This window comes from Nicotiana tomentosiformis, chromosome 3 (assembly GCF_000390325.3).
Source record: "Nicotiana tomentosiformis chromosome 3, ASM39032v3, whole genome shotgun sequence".
NCBI classification, from domain to species: Eukaryota; Viridiplantae; Streptophyta; class Magnoliopsida; order Solanales; family Solanaceae; genus Nicotiana; species Nicotiana tomentosiformis.
The window spans coordinates 8,192,978-8,213,342 of record NC_090814.1 but is presented as its reverse complement, the minus strand read 5'-3'; the positions used below and the strand labels follow the sequence as shown (position 1 = coordinate 8,213,342).

Here is a 20,365-nt window from a genome sequence, read left to right as displayed (position 1 = left end):
AAGTTCATCTTTCCCGTTGATTTCATTATTCTCGATTGCATGGCCGATGAGGAAGTTCCAATTATTTAGGGGTGGCCATTCTTGGCCACTGGAGGAGCACTAATTGATGTAAGGAAGTCAAGCTAAATATGAGAGTGCATGATGAAGAAGTTACATTTAATATGTGCAAGGCGCTCAACCTTCCCAAGCATTATGAGAACTTGTGCATGATTTCGGTGATTGAACCAAAGGCAAGAGATCCCGAGATTGATGTGAGTGTTGATGCCATCACAAAGAGAAGTAAGCCTAAAAAGCTGCAGTTGGTTGAAAATGTAAAATTATATAAGGGAAAGATAAAGAAGTGGTGTGACAATAACCTTATGCATTGTGAGTTTGAGCCGGGTCAATTTGTGCTTGTGTGTAAGTGGAGATTGAAGCTCTTCCTTAGAAAGCTCCAGCCTCGATGGTGTGGTCCATTTGAGGTCATTTGTGCTACAAGACATGGCGATGTAGCCCTTTTTGTTAGCATTTCTCCTACTTTCTTTAACAAGACTGATTCGATCTCATATGGAGCCAAATCGTTTTCCTTTACAACTGTAGTGTAAGTTGTAATGTGTTTCTGTGGATCTAATATTCCATCATATTTTGGAACATCCGACATCTTGAATTTCTTTGGAATCAACTTCGGAGCCGCACTAGGTTTAAACAGAAACTATACATACTTCGTTGAGTCCGAACCTTTTAAGATTGGAGGTGCCCCATGATTTTATCCATTCGGACGTGAAACTTTTTTGCATTCTGATCCATTCGAGCATTTATTTATCTCATCCACCTCAAGAACTCGGTATTGAAAGGATCATCTACGTTGTTTTCATTTCAGATCTTCCTGCACTGCCTGCTTGGTTGTTGTTCGATCTAAACTCCTCCCTCAAGGCGATGTTACCGATTCTTGGAGCCGTTTGATTTATAGGCAAGTTAGGAGGGGCTCGAACTCTCCCATTGGGGTTATTTGAAGCCACCGATAATGTTTCTGGAAGTTAGTCATGTTAGCTTCAAGGTTTCACACATTGATTTTTATGATAACAAACCAACATAATTATTAATCAAAGAATATTTAATTGTGGTAATCTTATTATTGCACATGCCTATTCAAGAAAGAAGATGCTGGTTTATTCAACAAAGAAGATCCTGGTAAAGATCCAAACAAATACGGGAAAGAGAATATCATCTGATGAATTTATCAAGGAAGATTATTTTTAGAGATTTAATCTCCAAGCGTCATGGAAGGAATAATATTTGAAAGTCGTATTTCAAATATTGAATGATTTACTACAATATCAGAAGAAGACTCTACGAAAATTATGGAAGGAAAGTTCTTATATATCTTGAAAGGAAGGTTGCTAAAATCCTGGAGAAGATCTATTATTTTGTGCAAGGAAGATACTATATGGAAAACATACTACAAGGCCAAGGACGAATATATTCTCTATGGAAAGAAAATACATTATGAATATATAAGTACAATATATATTATGGAAAGCGATTATTTTCCAAGATCAAGAAAGAAATATTTTCAATATAAGAAGAATATATTTTCTATGGAATGAAAATATAATATGGATGTAGTACAATCTATATTATGGAAGGAAATTATTTTTGATCAAGATCAAGAAAGGAATATTTTCAATATAATAGGAGTTCAAAGATATATTGAGATCTTCATATTGAAGACAATATTCAAGACCCAAAGTCAAAGGAAGAGGATCTTGAAATTCTCTTGGGTTATTTACATAAGAGATCATACTTGTATAGCCGGAAGAAGAGTTCACAAGTGTTGGGTTTTACTATAATTTCAAGGCAAGACTATTAAAAAATATTGCCAAGTCACTACAAGCTTTTGATATAAAAATAAACTATATTTTCAAGATCTATGTAAATAAGGGAAGTTGTAAATCAATCTTGGAAGGAAAGAAGGAGACAAAGCGAGATTTTATTTCCACAAGTCAAGAGGCAGGCATCGAGCTGAAATTCAAAAGTGTTCACAGACAAGGATAGAAGAAGGAAAATAATGAAGTTGTACAAGATTGACCATAAAGGAAAGGAAGAGGATCAAAGCTTGGAAAGGAAATTTATAGTTATGAAGAAAAGAAGAAGCAATATGGATTGAATAAAAAGATTGCCTGGGATTTACTACACAAGGAAAGAATATTTATTTGTGGGAAAGAATCAAGATTAGGAAGAATTTGTTAAAGGAGCACAAAGAAGATTTCCTTAAGAAGGAAAGCCATCATATATCACATTGACCATGATATAAGGATCATATATTCTGAATTAATGAGAAAAATCAGCAACGGTCATATTGGAGGCAACAATATAAGTTGAAGAGCAACCGAGAAGAAGATCCACGCAGCCTTCTATACAATTATCTACCCAACTACAAGTTCTTTATTCTACTCTTAACAAGTATTGTAATTTACTTTTAGTAGATTTACTGTGTACACAAAAGAGTGAAGAGAGACAGAAAAATATTGGAGAGGCAGTGTGTCCTTAGAGGTTGTGTCATTATTCGTTTCTTTGGTAAGCGAGTAAAAACCAAATTGTCGTTGTTGGTGAGCAAGTAAAAACCAACCTTTTGCGTTATTGGTGAGCGATTTAAAACCAAACCTTGTTCGTTATTGGTAAGCGAGTAAAAACCAACCTTGTAAATGGCTGTGGTGAACGTTGAAAATCACACAAGCTGTACTCAACTCATATTACAAAGAGCTAAAGAGATAACCTCCTTGCAACCCAAGGGGACTGGAGTAGGATACCACATTGGTTCCAAACCAGTATAAAATTTCTGATGTCATTTACCTTACTGATTTCATATTTTATTATAAGCAATTACTGTTTATTGAGATAAGTATTTGATTGAATCAAAGTACTAACAGTATTATATATGCTGTCTCCGTATTAGTCGACTAGGTATGAGGAGTATACTCGACTAGAAATTTAAAAAGGCTATAATTCACCCCCGCCCCTCTTGTACTTTCAAGTCATTATCCGGTCTTGTCTTGAGAGATGATTCATAATCTTCTTTTGTTGTGCTCTTAAGACTCTTGCAGTATCAGCCACGAGCTCATCATCCAAATCATCAGGGGTAAGACTCATCGCACGTCAAGTATTTCTTTCCACCCGGTTTGGAGTTGATTCATTCCCATCAATATGAGTTTCACTGGTCGAATCGTCCTGTGAGTTTCATTATGAAAATTGTCCACATACTCATTGTTGTTGTTTGTTCCAACATTGAGCAAGTTGTTGACATCATTGGGTGCCATAGCCATTTTATGCTTGCAACAGAAAAACTTCAAAGTACTTTAGTAAAAGATGAGCATATCAAAATAACACCACAATTGTCTATGCCCCACGGTGAGCACCAAGCTATTTACCCTAAAAAAGTATAATTAAATTTGTAAATGTGGTGTATAGACATGTAGATTAAATAGATCTGATTAATAAGATAATTAATGATAAAGAAAATAAAATAAATATAATTAAAGAAAGAAAAAGATTGGGCTCCAGATTGATCCCACTGGAACCAAGGGTAATTGACAAATCTAGTAAACAATCGTATAAAGCTTTTAAAGAATGAGAGAAAGAATACTAGCCTTTATAATACAAGTATTTCGTGTCTTTCAATGACAACAAATGTTTCTATTTATAGTTAAATTTGAGGAGACAAGATCCTCAAATCATGCTCTTCTTAAAGACAAATAAAAAATCCTCTTGATAGTTGTATAATGTTTGGGAATAAATGCTATGATTTTCTGTAACGGCTGCTCTTTTAATTCTGCCTTTCCAAGCATGTACCTTACTTTCAAATTCTCTTCCCCGACCTTGATGCCTTCGGAACTTGCACAATACCGGTCACATGTCTATATACGTTATCAACCATCTGCTGACTCATCTCCAACATGACATCACCGCCATGTGTCTATTCGAGAAACGTACACCTGTACCCTATAAATTTTACCCAATACAGTAGCTTTTCTCCTGAACATGTTAGCCCAAAGAAACTAGGCACTCGATCTGTTTACTACTTTGTCACGACCCGAAATTTCTACTGTCAGGACTGTGATGGCGCCTAATATTTCAATTGCTAGGCAAGCCAACGTTAGAATAATTTATCCTTTTTAACAATTTAAAATTTATTAATGAATAGGAACCTGCAATAATCCAAAATTTATAAATACGGAAGCTAAAATTGTAAACATCTGCTACAAATCCCTGAACCTGCTGTCACGAGTACACAAACTACTAGAATAGTACATACAAAGGTTTGAAATAACAGTAAGCTGTCTGAAAGGGGGATAAACAACTAAATAAAAATAGGAAGGGGACTCCAGGAGCTGCGGGCACTGAGCAGCTATACCTCAAGTGTCTGTAGGCTGTCCGATTCGAGCTCTCTAGTAGCTGTCGCTGGGACCGACTCCAAAATCTACACAGAAGTGCAGAGTGCAGTATCAGTACAACCGACCCCATGTACTGGTAAGTGCCGAGCCTAACCTCGACGAAGTAGTGACGAGGCTAAGGCGGGGCACCTGCACTACAACCTGAACACAGTATATAATAATGACAGAAAATGGGAATACTGAATAGAATTAAACAGCCAACTGAAAATAATAACCACAGCCTCAAGAATAAACCAGTGCCGTCCAGAATTACCAATCTTTAATAATTCAGATACAAATACCGAAAAAACCAACACAGCTCAAGAAATGGAAATATATAGGTTGTTGCGGCGCGCAACCCGATCCCACCAGACAACACAAAATCCTCCCTTATTTCACCGTAACGATATCAACAACAGTAAATAATATATATATATACATATATATATATATATATATATATATATATATATATATATATATATATATATATATATATATATATATATATATATATGTGGAGCGTGACCCGATCCCACCATATGTCAATATCAGTATCATAATGCACCCTTATTTCACCATGTCAATCCACCCTTATTCCACCTGTTGCGGCGTGCAACCCGATCCCACTGTATAGTACAAATTTACCCTTATTCCACCACATCAATTCACCCTTATTACACCTACTGCGGCGTGCATCCCGATCCCACCATATCAATACCATGTACTCAATGCGCAGTCAAATCAACAGTTCAGACCACAATAACCTTTACGATCAACAAATACCAAACTGAACCAAATGGAAACCTCGTACAATATAGAAAATCTACACGAGTAGTACTACACAGCGGGACCAATCTAGTAATTGACAATTAGAAGGTACAAGTAAGTCAATTTAAGCATATAGCTGGGAATCATGAAACTATGGAATAACTAACGTTGTGAACAGGAGAAGATGTTGAATAACAAGTAGTAAGTAAGCATGGAAAGCATTTAGAGCATATAACAGTTAAGACGGGAAAGGAAATAATTAAGGAAAAGCGGTAAATTAGGAAAAACAGATAATTCAGCGGCGTATAAGCACTCATCACCTTGCATATACGCCGCTCACATGGGAATCACATAGCATATAGTCCGAGGGTTCCTACTTCCCTCAAGTCAAGGTTAGACACAACACTTACCTTGCTCCAAAGACCATTCAAAGCTCAACCACAGCTTTGCCTTTCAAACAAGCCTCTGAACCAACAATATCTAGCAAATTACCAACCAAACGATTCAAAATAAGCCTTAGGAATCACCCACGATTGCAAAATATTCAATTTAGGTCATTATTGAAAAAGTTAACAAAAGTCAACACCCGGGCCCACTTGGTCCAAACCCGAGATTCGGATCAAAATCTATTTATCCATTCACCTCCGAGCCCGATTATGTAATTAGTTTTGGAATCTGACCCCAAATTGAGGTCTAAATCCCCAATTTTAAAAAAAATCCCAATTCTTCCTAAATCCCTAATTATCTACCACGAAAGAACAAAGATTAGGGCTGGGAATTTAATGGGTGATATTATAAATGGAAGAAAATAAGTTAAAGAGTACAAACATGTGAATTGGTGTTGAGTTTTCCCTTCAAAATTGCACCTAGGCCGAGCTCTAATGGAGAGTTTATGTAAAATGGGCAAAATCCCGTTTTTGAAATGTTTTAAGGTCTGGGCGCCAGGCCTTCTTCGCGTTCGCGAAGGGCCTGCCGCGTTCGCGATGTGCAGCAGCCTAAATGGCTTTTGCGTTCGCGAAGGCTGCTCCCCCTGGCCTTCGCATTCGCGAGCCAGTGCTCGCGTTCGCGTAGGAGAACGAGTGTCCCCTCCCCCAGGTACCTCAAGCTTCGCGTTCGCGAGAAGCTGGCCACGTTCGCAAAGGGTAACCCCCCCCCCCCATTGCTTCCTTTTCGCATAGAAGAAAATCACCCTACCCCGTTTTACCCTTTGCGTTCGCGAGAGTACCTTCGTGAACGCGAAGAAGAAAATACGAGATAACAGCTGAAGCCAAAAAATCAGATTTTTCTAAGTTCAAAACACCCGTAGCCTATCTGAAACTCGCCCGAGCCCTTGAGGCTCCAAACCATTTATGCACACAAGTCCAAAAACCTCAAACGAACTCGCTCGTACGATCAAAATACCAAAATAACGCCTAGAACCACGAATCAGACACCAAATCAAAGGAAATTTTCAAGAAAGCTTTAAAACTTCTATTTTCACAACCGAACATCCGAATCACGTCAAATCAACTTTGTTTCTCACCAAATTTGACAGACAAGTCATAAATATAATAACAGACGTGTACCGGGCTCCGGAACCAAAATACGGACACGGTATCAACAAGACCAAACATCAGTCAATTCTTAAAATCCATTAAACTTTCAGACTTTCAATTTTTAACAAAAATTCATAACTCGAGCTAGGGACCTCCGAATTCGATTCCGAACATATGCCTATGTCCCATATTTCGATACGGACCCACCGGGACCGTCAAAATATGGATCTAGGTCCGTTTTCTCAAAACACTAACCAAAGTCAACTCAAATGGTTTTCAAAACAAAATTTCATATTTTTAATAGTTTTTAACATAAAAGCTTTCCAGAAACACGTCTGGACTGTGCACGCAAATCGAGGAGGGTAAAAATGAGATTTTTATGGCTTCAAAGCATAGAATTGGGTTCTAAAACATGACATGACCTATCGGGTCATCACATTCTCCACCTCTAAAATAATCGTTCGTCCTCGAACGAACATAGAAAAGTACCTGGGCTAGTGAAAAGGTGGGGATATCTACTCCGCATGTCCGACTCAGACTCCTAAGTAGCTTCCTCGACGGGCTGACCTCTCCACTGCACTCGAACTGAAGGATAACTCTTCGATCTCAACTGATGAACATGTTGGGCTAGAATAGCCACCGGCTCCTCCTCATAGGTCAAATCCTTGTCCAACTTGACAGAGCTGAAATCTAACACGTGGGACGGATCGCCGTGATACTTTTGGAGCATGGACACATGGAATACCGGATGAACTGATGATAAATTAGGTGGCAATGAAAGCTTGTAAGCCACCTCACCCACTCTCTGAAGAATCTCAAAAGGTCCAATGTATCTAGGGCTCAACTTTCCCTTCTTTCCAAACTTCATCACACCCTTCATGGGTGATATCCGGAGAAACACCCGCTCTCTGACTATGAATGCAACATCACGAACTCTACGGTCGGCATAAATCTTCTGCCTGGACTGAGCTGTGCGAAGTCTATCCTGAATAATCTTGACCTTATCCATGGCATCCTGCACCAAATCTGTACCCAATAAACGAGCCTCCCCCGGCTCAAACCATCCAACCAGTGATCGATACCGTCTACCATGTAATGCCTCATATGAAGCCATATGGATGCTCGACTGGTAGCTGTTGTTGTAGGCAAACTCCGAAAGCGGCAAGAACTGATCCCACGAACCTTCGAAGTCTATAACACAAGAACGGACCATATCCTCCAATACCTGAATAGTGCGTTCAGACGGTCCGTCCGTCTGAGGATGAAATGATATGCTCAACTCAACCTGCGTGCCCAACTCACATTGTACAGTCCTCCAGAAGTGCAAGGTGAACTGCGTACCTCGATCAGAAATGATAGACACGGGCATACTGTGAAGACAAACGATCTCGTTGATGTAAATCTCTACCAACCTCTCTGAAGAATAGGTAACTGCCACAGAAATCAAATGCGATGACTTGGTCAGCCTATCCACAATGACCCAAACTACATCGAACTTCCTCTGAGTTCGTGGGAGTCCAACAACGAAATCCATAGTGATACACTCCCACTTCCACTCAGGAATCTCTATCTTCTGAAGCAAACCATCGGGTCTCTGATGCTCGTACTTTACTTGCTGACAATTTAGACACCGATCTACATATGCAACTATATCCTTCTTCATCCTCCTCTACCAATAATGCAGCCTCAAGTCCTGATATATCTTGGCGGCGCCCGGATGAATATAATATCGGGATCTGTGGGCCTTCTCTATAATCAACTCATGAATTCCATCCACATTAGGTACACAAACACGACCCTGCATCCTCAAAACTCTGTCATCTCCAACCGTAACCTGCTTGGCATCACTATGCTGCACCGTGTCCTTAAGGACCAACAAATAAGGGTTGTCATACTGCCGATCTCTGATGTGGTCAAACAAAGAAGACCGAGCGACTGTACAAGCTAGAACACGACTAGGATCAAAATATCCAACCTCATAAACTGGTTGGCTAAAGTCTGAACATCTGATGCAAGCGGCCTCTCACCGACTAGAATGAACGCAAGGCTGCCCATACTCGCTGCCTTTCTACTCAAGGCGTCGGCCACTACATTGGCCTTCCCGGGGTGGTACAAAATAGTGATATCATAGTCTTTGAATAGCTTCAACCACCTCCTCTTCCTCAAATTGAGATCCTTTTGCTTGAACAAATACTGAAGGCTCCAATGATCCGTGAAAACCTCACACGACACACTGTAAAGATAATGCCTCCAAATCTTCAGTGCGTGAACAATGGCTACCAACTCTAGGTCATGAACAAGGTAATTCTTCTCGGGAACCTTCAGCTATTGCGAAGCATGTGCAATTACCTTGCCATTCTTCATCAATACCACACCAATTACAACACGAGATGCATCACAATATACCGTATAAGATCCTGAATCTGTGGGCAACACCAACACTGGCGCCGTAGTCAAAGCAGTCTTGAGCTTCTAAAAGCTCGCCTCCCACTCGTCTGACCACCTGAATGGGGCACCCTTCTGGGTCAACTTGGTCAATGGGGGTGCTATAGATGAAAACCCCTCCATAAACCGACGGTAATAACCCGCCAATACCAAGAAACACCGGATCTTAGTGGCTGATGTAGGTCTAAGCCAGTTCTAAACTACCTTAATCTTCTTAGGGTCTACCTGAATGCCCTCTACTGATACAATGTGCCCCAAGAAAGTGACTGAATCTAACCAGAACTCGCACTTTGAAAACTTAGCATATAACCGGTTGTCTCTCAGAGTCTGAAGAATGGTCCGAAGATGCTGCTCGTGCTCCTCTCGACTGCGGGAGTAGATCAAGATATCATCAATAAACACAATCACAAAGGAATCCAGATAAGGCTCGAATACCCGGTTCATCAAATCCATAAATATTGCTGAGGCATTTGTCAACCCAAATGACATCACTAGAAACTCACAATGCCCATACCGAGTCTGAAAGGCTATTTTAGGGACATCGGATGCCCAAATCCTCAACTGATGGTAGCCAGACCTCAAATCAATCTTTGAAAATACCTTGGCACCCTAAAATCGATCAAATAAGTCATCAATCCTTGGCAATGGATACTTGTTCTTGATGGTGACTTTGTTCAACTACCGATAATCTATGCACATCCTCATCGATCCATCCTTCTTCATCACGAACAGCACAGGCGCACCCCAGGGCGAGACACTAGGTCTAATGAAGCCCTTATCAAGCAAATCTTGCAATTGCTCCTTTAATTCTTTCAACTTTGGTGGGGCCATACGTTATGGCGGAATAGAAATAGGCTGAGTGCCCGGGGCCAAATCAATGCAGAAGTTAATATCTCTGTCGGGTGGCATCCCCGGCAAATCTGCAGGAAACACCTCTGGAAACTCACGAACAACTGGTACTGAATCCATGGAAGGAACCTCCGCACTAGAATCATGGACATAAGCCAAATAAGCTAGACACCCCTTCTCGACCATATGTCGAGCCTCTACATAAGAGATAACCCTGCTGGTAGAATGGCCAGGAATCCCTCTCCACTCTAATCGAGGCAACCCCGGCAAGGCTAAGGTCATCGTCTTGGTGTGACAATCCAATATAGCATGATAAGGTGACAGCCAATCCATACCTAAAATGATATCAAAATAAACCATATCGAGAAGTAGAATATCTACACTAGTCTCAAGACTCCCAATGGTAACCACACATGAACGATAAACACGATCTACCGCAATAGCATATCCCACAGGTGTGGACACATACACAGGAGCACTCAAAGAATCACGAGGCATAACCAAATATGAAGCACAATAGGACGACACATATGAATAAGTAGAACCCGGGTCAAATAAAACTGAAGCATCTCTACTACAAACTTAAACAATACCAGTGATAACAGTGTCAGATGACTCAGCCTCAAGCCTGGCTGGAAAAGCATAACATCGGGGCTGAGCCCCACCACTCTGAACCACGTCCCTGGGACAGCCTCTAGTTGGCTGGCCTCCACCTCTAACAGCCTGACCTCCACCTCTAACAGTCTGTCCTCTACCTATGGCTGCTTGACCCCTGCCTCTGGCTAGCTGAACGGGCGGTGCAACAACTGGTGTCGGGACCATGGCACGAGAACCCTGATGTTGTGGCGTGACACCCAATAATCTCGGGCAGGTCCTCCTGATATGCCATACCCACCACACTCGAAACATCCATCGTGGTGTTATGGCTACAAAAACTGAGACTGATCCGAACGGGCCGGATAACCACTGTAATAACTCTGAATAGGAGGTGCACTGATAGAAGCTGGTGGTGCACTATAGGCTGGCTATCCGGAATAAGGCACATATGGACCACGACTCCCTGAAGCATTGTGGGATGCCTGAAGTTCTGAATGAAACGGCCTAGGAGGATGGCCTCTACTAAAAGTACCCCTGCCTCCAGATGAGGCACCGCTGAACCCACCGGAATGACGAGGTCTCTTGTCAGACCCCTGACCTTCCTGTGCAAAAACTATCTTGACTCGCCTAGCGACATTAACAGTCGCCTGAAAAGAAATCTCACTCCCAGTCTCCTTAGCCATCTGCAACCTGATAGGCTGAGCAAGTCTGTCAATAAACCTCCTCACCCTCTCTCTCTCTCGGTAGAAAGCAGAAGAAGAGCATGACGGGCCAAATCCACAAAATGGGTCTCATACTGGGTAACAGTCATACTGCCCTGTTGGAGATGCTCGAACTGACGACGATGCTCCTCTCTCAATGTGATAGGGAAAAACTTATCTAGGAAGAGCTGAGAGAACTGGTCCCAAGTAAGAGTAGGCGATCCAGCTGGTCTGGCCAACAAATAATCTCTCCCACATTTCTTGGCGGAACCAGTCATCTGAAATGAAGCAAAATTGACCCCATTGGTCTCCACTATACCCATATTCCGTAGCACCTCATAACAGCTGTCAAGATACTCCTGGGGATCCTCTGAAGAAGCACCACTGAAGTGAACTGGAAAGAGATTGGTAAACCTGTCCAATCTCCATAAAGCCTCAGAAGACATAGCTGACCCATCGTCGGCTTATGCCGCAATGCGCGGCTGAACTACCCCAGCTGGCTGGGCTGCTGGAGTCTGAAACTGGGGAGCCATATGCTCCGGAGTGTGAGTAACTAGAGTCTATGCTCCTCCCCCAGCCTGAGAGATGGCTGGTGCAACAGGAAATGTACCGGCCTGCGCCACACTCTCCATAAGTCCCACAAAACAGGCCAAAGAATCCTGAAGCACCGGGGTGGTGATGAACCCCTTCAGGACCTGAGCTGGTCCGACAGGCACAACCTGGCCTGGAACCTCCTCATCAAACTCTACCTGAGGCTCCACCACTGGTGCTGCTGCTCGAGCTCTGGACTGAGCTCTACCCCTGCCTCGGCCTCTGGCACGACCTTGGCCTTGACCTCTGCCCCTCGTAGGAGCTTCCACTGGGGCTCTTGCTGCTGCTCAGCTGAAGATGCGATACGCGTTCTTGCCATTTGCGAGAGAACAGAATAGAAGGGTCCAATCATCAATATTAGAATAAAATCGCACAAAAGAGAAGAATAGAAGCAAAATTGTTCCTAACTCCAAAGCCTCCGGAAGATAAGTACAGACGTCTCCGTACCGATCCTCCAGACTCTACTAAGTTTTCTCATGACTCGTGACACCTATGTAACCTAGTGCTCTGATGCCAACTTATCACGACCCGGAATTCCCACCGTCGGGACTGTGATGGCGCCTAACATTTCACTTGCTAGGAAAGCCAACGTTAGAATAATTTATCCTTTTTAACAATTTAAAATTTATTAATGAATAGGAACTGATTCAACTGCAATAATCCAAAATTTATAAATAAGGAAGCTAAAACTGTAAACATCTACTACAAATCCCTGAACCTGGTGTCACGAGTGCATAAGCTACTAGAATATTACATACAAGGGTTTGAAATAACAATAAGCTGTCTAAAAAGGGGATAAACAGCTAAATAAAAATAGGAAGGGGACTCTAGGAGCTGCGGGCGCTGAGCAGCTATACCTCAAGTCTCTATAGGGTGTCCGATTAGAGCTCTCTAGTAGCCACCAATGGGTCCGACTCCAGTACAATCAACCCCATGTATTGGTAAGAGCCGAGCCTAACCTTGACGAAGTAGTGACGAGGCTAAGGCGGGTCACCTACACTACAACCTAAACGCAGTATTTAATAATGACAAAAAATGGGAATACTAAACAGAATTAAACAGCCAATTAAAAATAATAATCACAGCCTCAAGAATAAACCAGTGTTGTCTAGAATTACCAATCTTTAATAATTCAGATACAAATACCGGAAAAACCAACACAGCTCAAGAAATGGAAACATATAGGTTGTTGCGGCGCGCAACCCGATCCCACCAGACAACACAAAATCCTCCCTTATTTCACTGTAATAATATCAACAACAGTAAATAATATATATATGTTGCGGTGCGCAATCCGATCCCATCATATGTCAATATCAGTATCATAATTCACCCTTATTTCACCATTGTAACACCTCGGAAAATTTTGAAGAACTTAAGTGTAAAGCCCGGTAAAATTTGCAAAGAAAATAATGTTTCATGGTGCCGGACTAGGTTTACGTGTTTGAGGATTGTAGAAATTCGCGGCTCGGACCTTTTGGGTTGAACAATGCATGGGAAAGTAAAAGAAAATTTTTGGCAGAAAAGTATATTTCTGCGGTCCATTATGCGACCGTAGAATCACTCTGTGGACCGTATAATGGCCGCAAAGTGAGGCAGTTAATTGGGTCAGTTGGAAGCAATTATGCGATCAACTATGCGACCGCATAACTGTTACGCGGTGTACTATGCGACCGCAGAACAGTTATATAGACTGCATAGTGACCGCAGACTCAGGCAGATTGTTGGTCATTTTGGACACCAATTATGCGACCGATATGCGGTCCGCATAACCATTATGCGGTCGCATATGCGACCGCAAAACCTGTTCTAGAGCTTCATTTTTGGGTTTTTAAAACTCGACCCTATATTGTTAAATACACTCTTTGGGTCATTTTTGAGGTATAATCTGATATTTTAGAGTGAGAGAGAGAGCACTAGAGTGAGAAGATGTTCCTCAATAATTGATTCTTCAATTATTTCTCAGGTTTTGGAAGCTTAAGGAGGGAAACTCACTAGGTCTTCATCCTAGAAGTAAGATTCTAAACCCTAATCCTCAATTTTGAATTTTGTCTAGAAATGGGTAATAAACAAGATAATTTCTGGGAAAGAAGGTTGTTTATTTTACATGTATGTGTTATCAAAGGGTGTAGAAAGATTGTTGAGCTAAAAATGGTAAAGATTGGGTTGTGGGATGATGGAATCCTCCATAAAAGGACCTTGAACCTTAATCCACACTTAGTGTTTGATAATATGCTCAAATGAGCTGAGACCATGAATATCTTCCTAATTATGATTTAATTTTGTTATGTCTCAAATAGATTGGGATTGCTAGAATTTCCAAAATGTTGTAGTAATTTAAGGAAAGCTCAATTGAGGTATGTTGGCTAAACTTTTTCTCTTGGAATCGAATTCCATAATGTTCCCATGAGTTTCAAAGTATGGGTTGCGTATTAAAATGTTGTGGCTTTGATTCGTATTTCAAATGAAAGCTAGTATGCCAAATTGTGAGAGAAAATTTCAATATTCTTAAGACTCTTAATTGCTCATATGTATACCTAAAGTCTTGACTGGGAATGTATTATTGTTGATAACCTATAAAGATGGTTGGAAGTGAAATCAGCAAATTGGGAATATAAAGTGTGGCCAACATGCCAATAGTGAAAGTTATACTTGTGACCAATGGTGCCAATGAATGACCAATTGGGTCTACTCCTTCTAGTCAACCAGGGGAGTCTGCTAGTTCCAGAGTGAACAAGTTTCTTCAGTTAGATCCTCCAGTGTTTACGGGTACTAATCCTGAGGATGATCCCCAGAATTTCATTGATGAGATGCACAAGACTCTCAGAGTTATGCGTGCTACTAAAACAGAGGTAGTGGAATTGGCCTCCTACCGCTTGAAAGAGGTGGCGTATTCTTAGTTTGAACTATGGGAGGAGTCCCGTGAAGAAGGGAGCCCTCCGGCAAGGTGGAGTGAGTTTACTGATGCTTTCATTGACCACTTCTTGCCTGCTGAAACTAAGGCGGACCGTGCCGCTGAGTTTGAGAGCCTGAGGCAAGGTAGCCTGAGTGTATGGGAGTACCATATGAAATTCATGCACCTGTCCAAGTATGCTATTTACATGTTGCCCACTATGGAAGCTAGAGTGCGTCGGTTTGTGCAAGGACTTAGTCCCTTGGTAACTAATGAGGCCGCTACGACTGCCTTGAATTCTGATATGAATTATGGAAAAATGGTGGCGTTTGCTCAAGATACAGAGGATCAAAAGTTAAAAATAAAGAGATAGCTAGATAATAACAAAAAGACTCGATCCACGGGCAATCTTAGTGGCTCATACAGTGGGGGGTAATGGTGGAAAGGCATTACATAGGAGAGTGTCATCCAGACCCGCTCAGTCAATTGCACAGTCTTCTGCTAGAGCACTACCATCAGGGCCTGATCAGTAGCGGTGGGGCCATAGTAAGCAAGGCAACCATGGGTCTAATCAGCAGGTCCAGTCAAATGGGGATTCTCAGCTACAGCAAAGGCCCCCATGTCCCAAGTGTGGGAGGCGTCATTTAGGGGTGTGCCGACGTGGCACGGATGAATGTTTCGGGTGCGGAGTCAAGAGCTACCGGCTAAGGCACTGCCCCAACAGTCAAGGGATAGCAAGTAAGTCCCTCAACCCCAATATTAGGATATCCTATGTCACGCCCCAAACTCGGGGAGCGCGACCGGCGCTCAACCGAGTGAACCTGACTGAGTAAGCCTATTAAATTTCATTCTACCCAAATTAATTCGTGAATAAAGAGGAGATGTACTCTGTTAATCATACGAGTTTATAAATTTAATGAAAAACATATTGCCAAATACCAACATTTTCTAATCCAATCCCCAATATCAAATACAAACCTATCTACGGAGCCTCTAAGTACAATTGAAGAGTAATATAGAAATGCCAGCAACAAGGCCCCAGCTATACCTCAACCACAAAGTACATGAGAAACAAAAGATACATGACCCCGAAATGAAGTGGGGCTCACCAAATCAGCTGAAAGGAGTGTACTGCTATTACTGATCAATGCCACCTGTTGTAGAACCACCTGCATCCATTAAAGATGCAGCACCCCCGGCAAAAGGGACGTTAGTACTGTCGAATAGCACTAGTATGTATAGCTAGAAATCCTCTTTCAAAATAGAATGCCCATATGATCTATACGTGGAACACATAATATAATGTAATTGAAACAACCTGTACAAACAAGGACAACAAAAGGGGCACCTATTGTCTGCATTAATAATGTGTCTCATTAGACCATCCTTAGTGTTCACATATCATATTATACACTTATGCGTTTCATAGACCATCCATAGTGTTTATTCATACGGTACATCTATACCTCTTATACATAATGCACCTATGCGTTTCATAGACCGTCCACAGGATTTCATATCACAATGGATTTCATAACACAATGTACCTATACATTCATAGACCGTCTACAAGATTTCATATCACAATGTACCTATGCGTTCATAGACCGTCCACAGAATTTCATAAAACAATGTACCTATACGTTCATAGACTGTCTACAGGATTTCATATCACAATGTACCTATGCGTTCATAGACCGTCCATAGGTTTTCATAACATAATGTACCTATGCATTTCATAGAGCGTCCACAAGATTTCATAACATAATGTACTTAATAGCTTATGCGTTTTATAGACCGTCCACAAGATTTCATAACACAATATACCTATGCGTTTCATAGGCCGTCCATAGGGTTTCATAACATAATATACCTATGCGTATCATAGACCAACCATAGGGTTTCATAACACGCATAGACCGTCCATAGGGTTTCATAACACATTGGAAACAAAAGTACAAATGCGTACATCTCATAACCTTTCACACCACATATCACCTAATCCGTACTTTCAACCACTTACAACATTATTATTTCATTGGCTCTCTTGGCCATACATATGATTCTTTATTCATGGCACAATGGATGTATTTCATATTCCACACTTTCATTTCTTCCCTTTCATAGATCATCATCATAATTATCAACAAGCAGAATATTCCGAAAATCATAATTATAAATTCATTAGTAATGAAGGCTTTAAACACAATCGATTTCTTTTCAATAAATGGAGTAAAATGATTGGCAATCGAAGTACAAGTTAAAATCATACACAATTTCTACTAACGAATATGTAAGAACGCAAAACACATTGAAAATTACTTACAAAGCATAGCATTAGCTAAAACAGCCACATATGGGCATACGCTTTGGAGAAGAAAGTGAAAGTAAAATTTGAATCAATGAAGAGAGGGCCTATTTATGGGATTTACAGCGACGGTTGAAAAGCCCTAGTGGCCGACCACTAACTGACGCTCATTAATGACTTGGGGAACCGTACTGACGGGACGTTTTCGGTCAGACCTCACAGTCACTCGTGCCACTCGGGCATACCTCACAATCACTCTTGCCACTCGGGCATACCTCACAATCACTCTTGCCTCCCAGTCACTCAGCACTCGGCACTCGGCACTCGCACTCAGTAGGTACCTGCGCTCACTGGGGGTGTGTACAGACTTCGGAGGGGCTCCTTCAGCCCAAGCGCCATAATCTGCACGGACAACTCACGTGCGATAATAATAAAGTATGCTGCAGGCGGGCAGCCCCGATCCACACTCATCCTCACCAATCAGGCCCTCGGCCTCACTCAGTCACAAGTATGTTGCAGGCGGGCAACCCCGATCCACACTCATCCTCACAAAATCAAGCCCTCGGGCATTCCAGTAAAACAGGGCATTCGGCCCAAAATATGTATATGCATCAAAATAGAGTCATAAAACTGAGTTATCCGGTAAACAAAAGATAAACATGACTGAGTATAGATTTTCAATCAAAAACAGTGAGAGGATGATAAGAAACAGCCCCTGAGGGTCCAAACAGCATTGGCGCAAGGCCCAAACATGGCATTCAGTCCAATTTACTGAAATTCTTTCTAAAACATATAAGTATCAAATGGTTTCAACAAAGTATGCAACTTTACAGTTGCTATGGGACGGACCAAGTCACAAATCCCCAACAGTTCATGCCCACACGTCCGTCACCTAGTATGTGCGTCACCTCAAAATAATAGAATGATACGAAATTCGGGGTTTCATACCCTCAGGACTAGATTTACAATCGTTACTTACCTCAAACCGGTCAAATCTCTACCCCGCAATGCTCTTACCTCTGGACTCTGCCTCCAAATGCTCCAAATCTATTCACAATCAGTATAATACCATCAATATACGCTAATAGAAATGAATTCCACAAGAAAAGCTTCAAAATTAGACCAAAACCCGAAATTGGCTAAAAAAATTGCCTGTGGGGCCCACATCTTGGAACCCGACAAAAGTTACAAAATTCGAAATCCCATTCAACCACGAGTCTACCCATACCAATTTTACCAAAATTCGACCTCAACTCGACCCTCAAATCTACAAATCTAATTTCCAAATTTCTAAGTTTCAATCTCTGATTTACACCTCAAAATCATGTAATCTAGTCGGATTACTCGATGATAATTCAATATTATGGAGTAGAAATGATCACAAGGGACTTACCTCAAGTTTTTCTTGAAAATATATCAAAAATCGCCTCTCCCCAAGCTCCAATTTGTCAAAAATGGCAAATGGGACGAAGTCCCTATTTTTATAATTCTGCCCAGACATCCTCGGTTCTGCCTCGATCTTAGCCTTCGATCGAGGTCCTCGATCCTGGTCCTCGGCCTTGTCCCTCGATCCTGGTTCTCGATCCTGGGCTCGATCATGGCTTCGATTGTGCCCCTCGACCATGAGCTCGATCTGGGCTTCGATCGTGGCCCTCGGCCCTGAGCTCGATCATGCCTTCGATCGTGGCCCTCGACTCTGGGCTCGATCATGGCTTCGATCGTGGCCCTCGACCCTGAGCTTGATCTGGGCTTCGATCGTGGCCCTCGACCCTGAGCTCGATCTGGGCTCGATTTCTGGGCAGAAGCAATTTCCAACAGAAGGAAATTGCAGTAGCTGTTCTAGTTTAATTTTTGATCTGTTAACCATCTGAGACTCACCCGAGGCCCTCGGGACCTCAACCAAATATACCAACAAGTACTAAAATATCATACAAACTTATTCACATCCTGTTGTGGCAACCAGCCTCTAACTGTTGCGACACCTTCAAATTAACTCTAACTTGAATACTCTGAGTACCTATTACAATTGCCTCTAGATAAAGCTGAAAGGTACAATATGAAAACACCTACTACAATTGAACTAGAATAAAAGACAGACACTTGGAACTGGTTCTTCTATCTGGTTCATGTAGCTTCAGGTTTGCACATTTTAATCACATACGAATTGCTTGCAAAATGCCTTGCTATTTTGGTCTCAATTCACGTTTAACTTCCGCTTTTGTGCATATCTGTAGAATGAGAACATCCTGCAATATATAGAGTTAGTAGATGAAGAAATAACTAGAGTTCTAATACTACTCTTCCTTGGTGGAAGAGTTCTAATTGATCTCAACTTCTAACTCCTCCCTTATCTTGGATAGTGTTCTCTTTGATTAAGGAGTCCTTCTCCTTATCAATTATGCAACCTTTTCAATCAGGAGATATCAATTATACCAAGTTAAGCTAATCTCCTTCACGTGCATCCCACATGCTCGAATATGCCCGTGTCTATGCACACAAGGGATGGACCTGGTTCATGCCTGAGCTTCCTTTGTCAATCTTCAAAACAAACCTTCACTTGGGCCAACAACCACTACTTGTAATGGTTCAACAACACTATTATTCATCACCATTGATTCTTGAAAAGCCATCATTTCAGAGTGTTCCAAATTCTTGCACATATTATAATAATTCTTGCAATTGTTAGTAGCCAACAAGCCATCAACAGAACTCGTTACCTCATCAGTTCCATCGGAAACATTATTCAACGTCGTGATTGTGGAAGTTTCGGATGAACTGTTAACGTGCTTCAGCTTCTTGATGGCACAGAGAACATAATCTCTACAGTCTTGGTCGAACTTGTGAAGAATAACCTTAGAAAGCTCGTACTCCTTCATGAGCCAATGTCCATCTTTCTGATCTTCAGGGTAAAACTCTTTATTCTTGTAAGACAAATTTGTCTTGGATCCAATATTAACCATTGGTTTGCCCTTGGCGTCCTGTTTCCAACTTCCCTTGTTTCCTACAGCACGATGATACCTCGCGTTGCTTTTCTTCTTCAGCTTTGTGATAAAGTGGGGATAACTACTGCTGTCCTCATCATCACCACAGGGTACTCCATGTTCATATATTTCCCAGGGTTCTTGTTTGCCATAGACATCAACGTTAGTGGTAATAAATCCAGCATCATACATCTCTTGTCCAACAACGAATCTCAACAAGAACGTAAGTCCTTCTGAATCTTTTGGGCGGAAACGGAAACCCTCTTCTAGCTCTAAGTGCCCCAT

General features: G+C 41.6%; 1 protein-coding gene across 1 annotated transcript; it reads right to left on the bottom strand.

Annotated features, from left to right (window-relative positions):
* Positions 1 to 19,639: 19,639 nt before the first annotated feature.
* LOC138907320 (NAC domain containing protein 52-like) lies at positions 19,640 to 20,365 on the bottom strand. The gene has a single exon (XM_070197916.1). It carries the CDS (start codon positions 20,363 to 20,365, stop codon positions 19,640 to 19,642), a length of 726 nt encoding a protein of 241 aa, XP_070054017.1.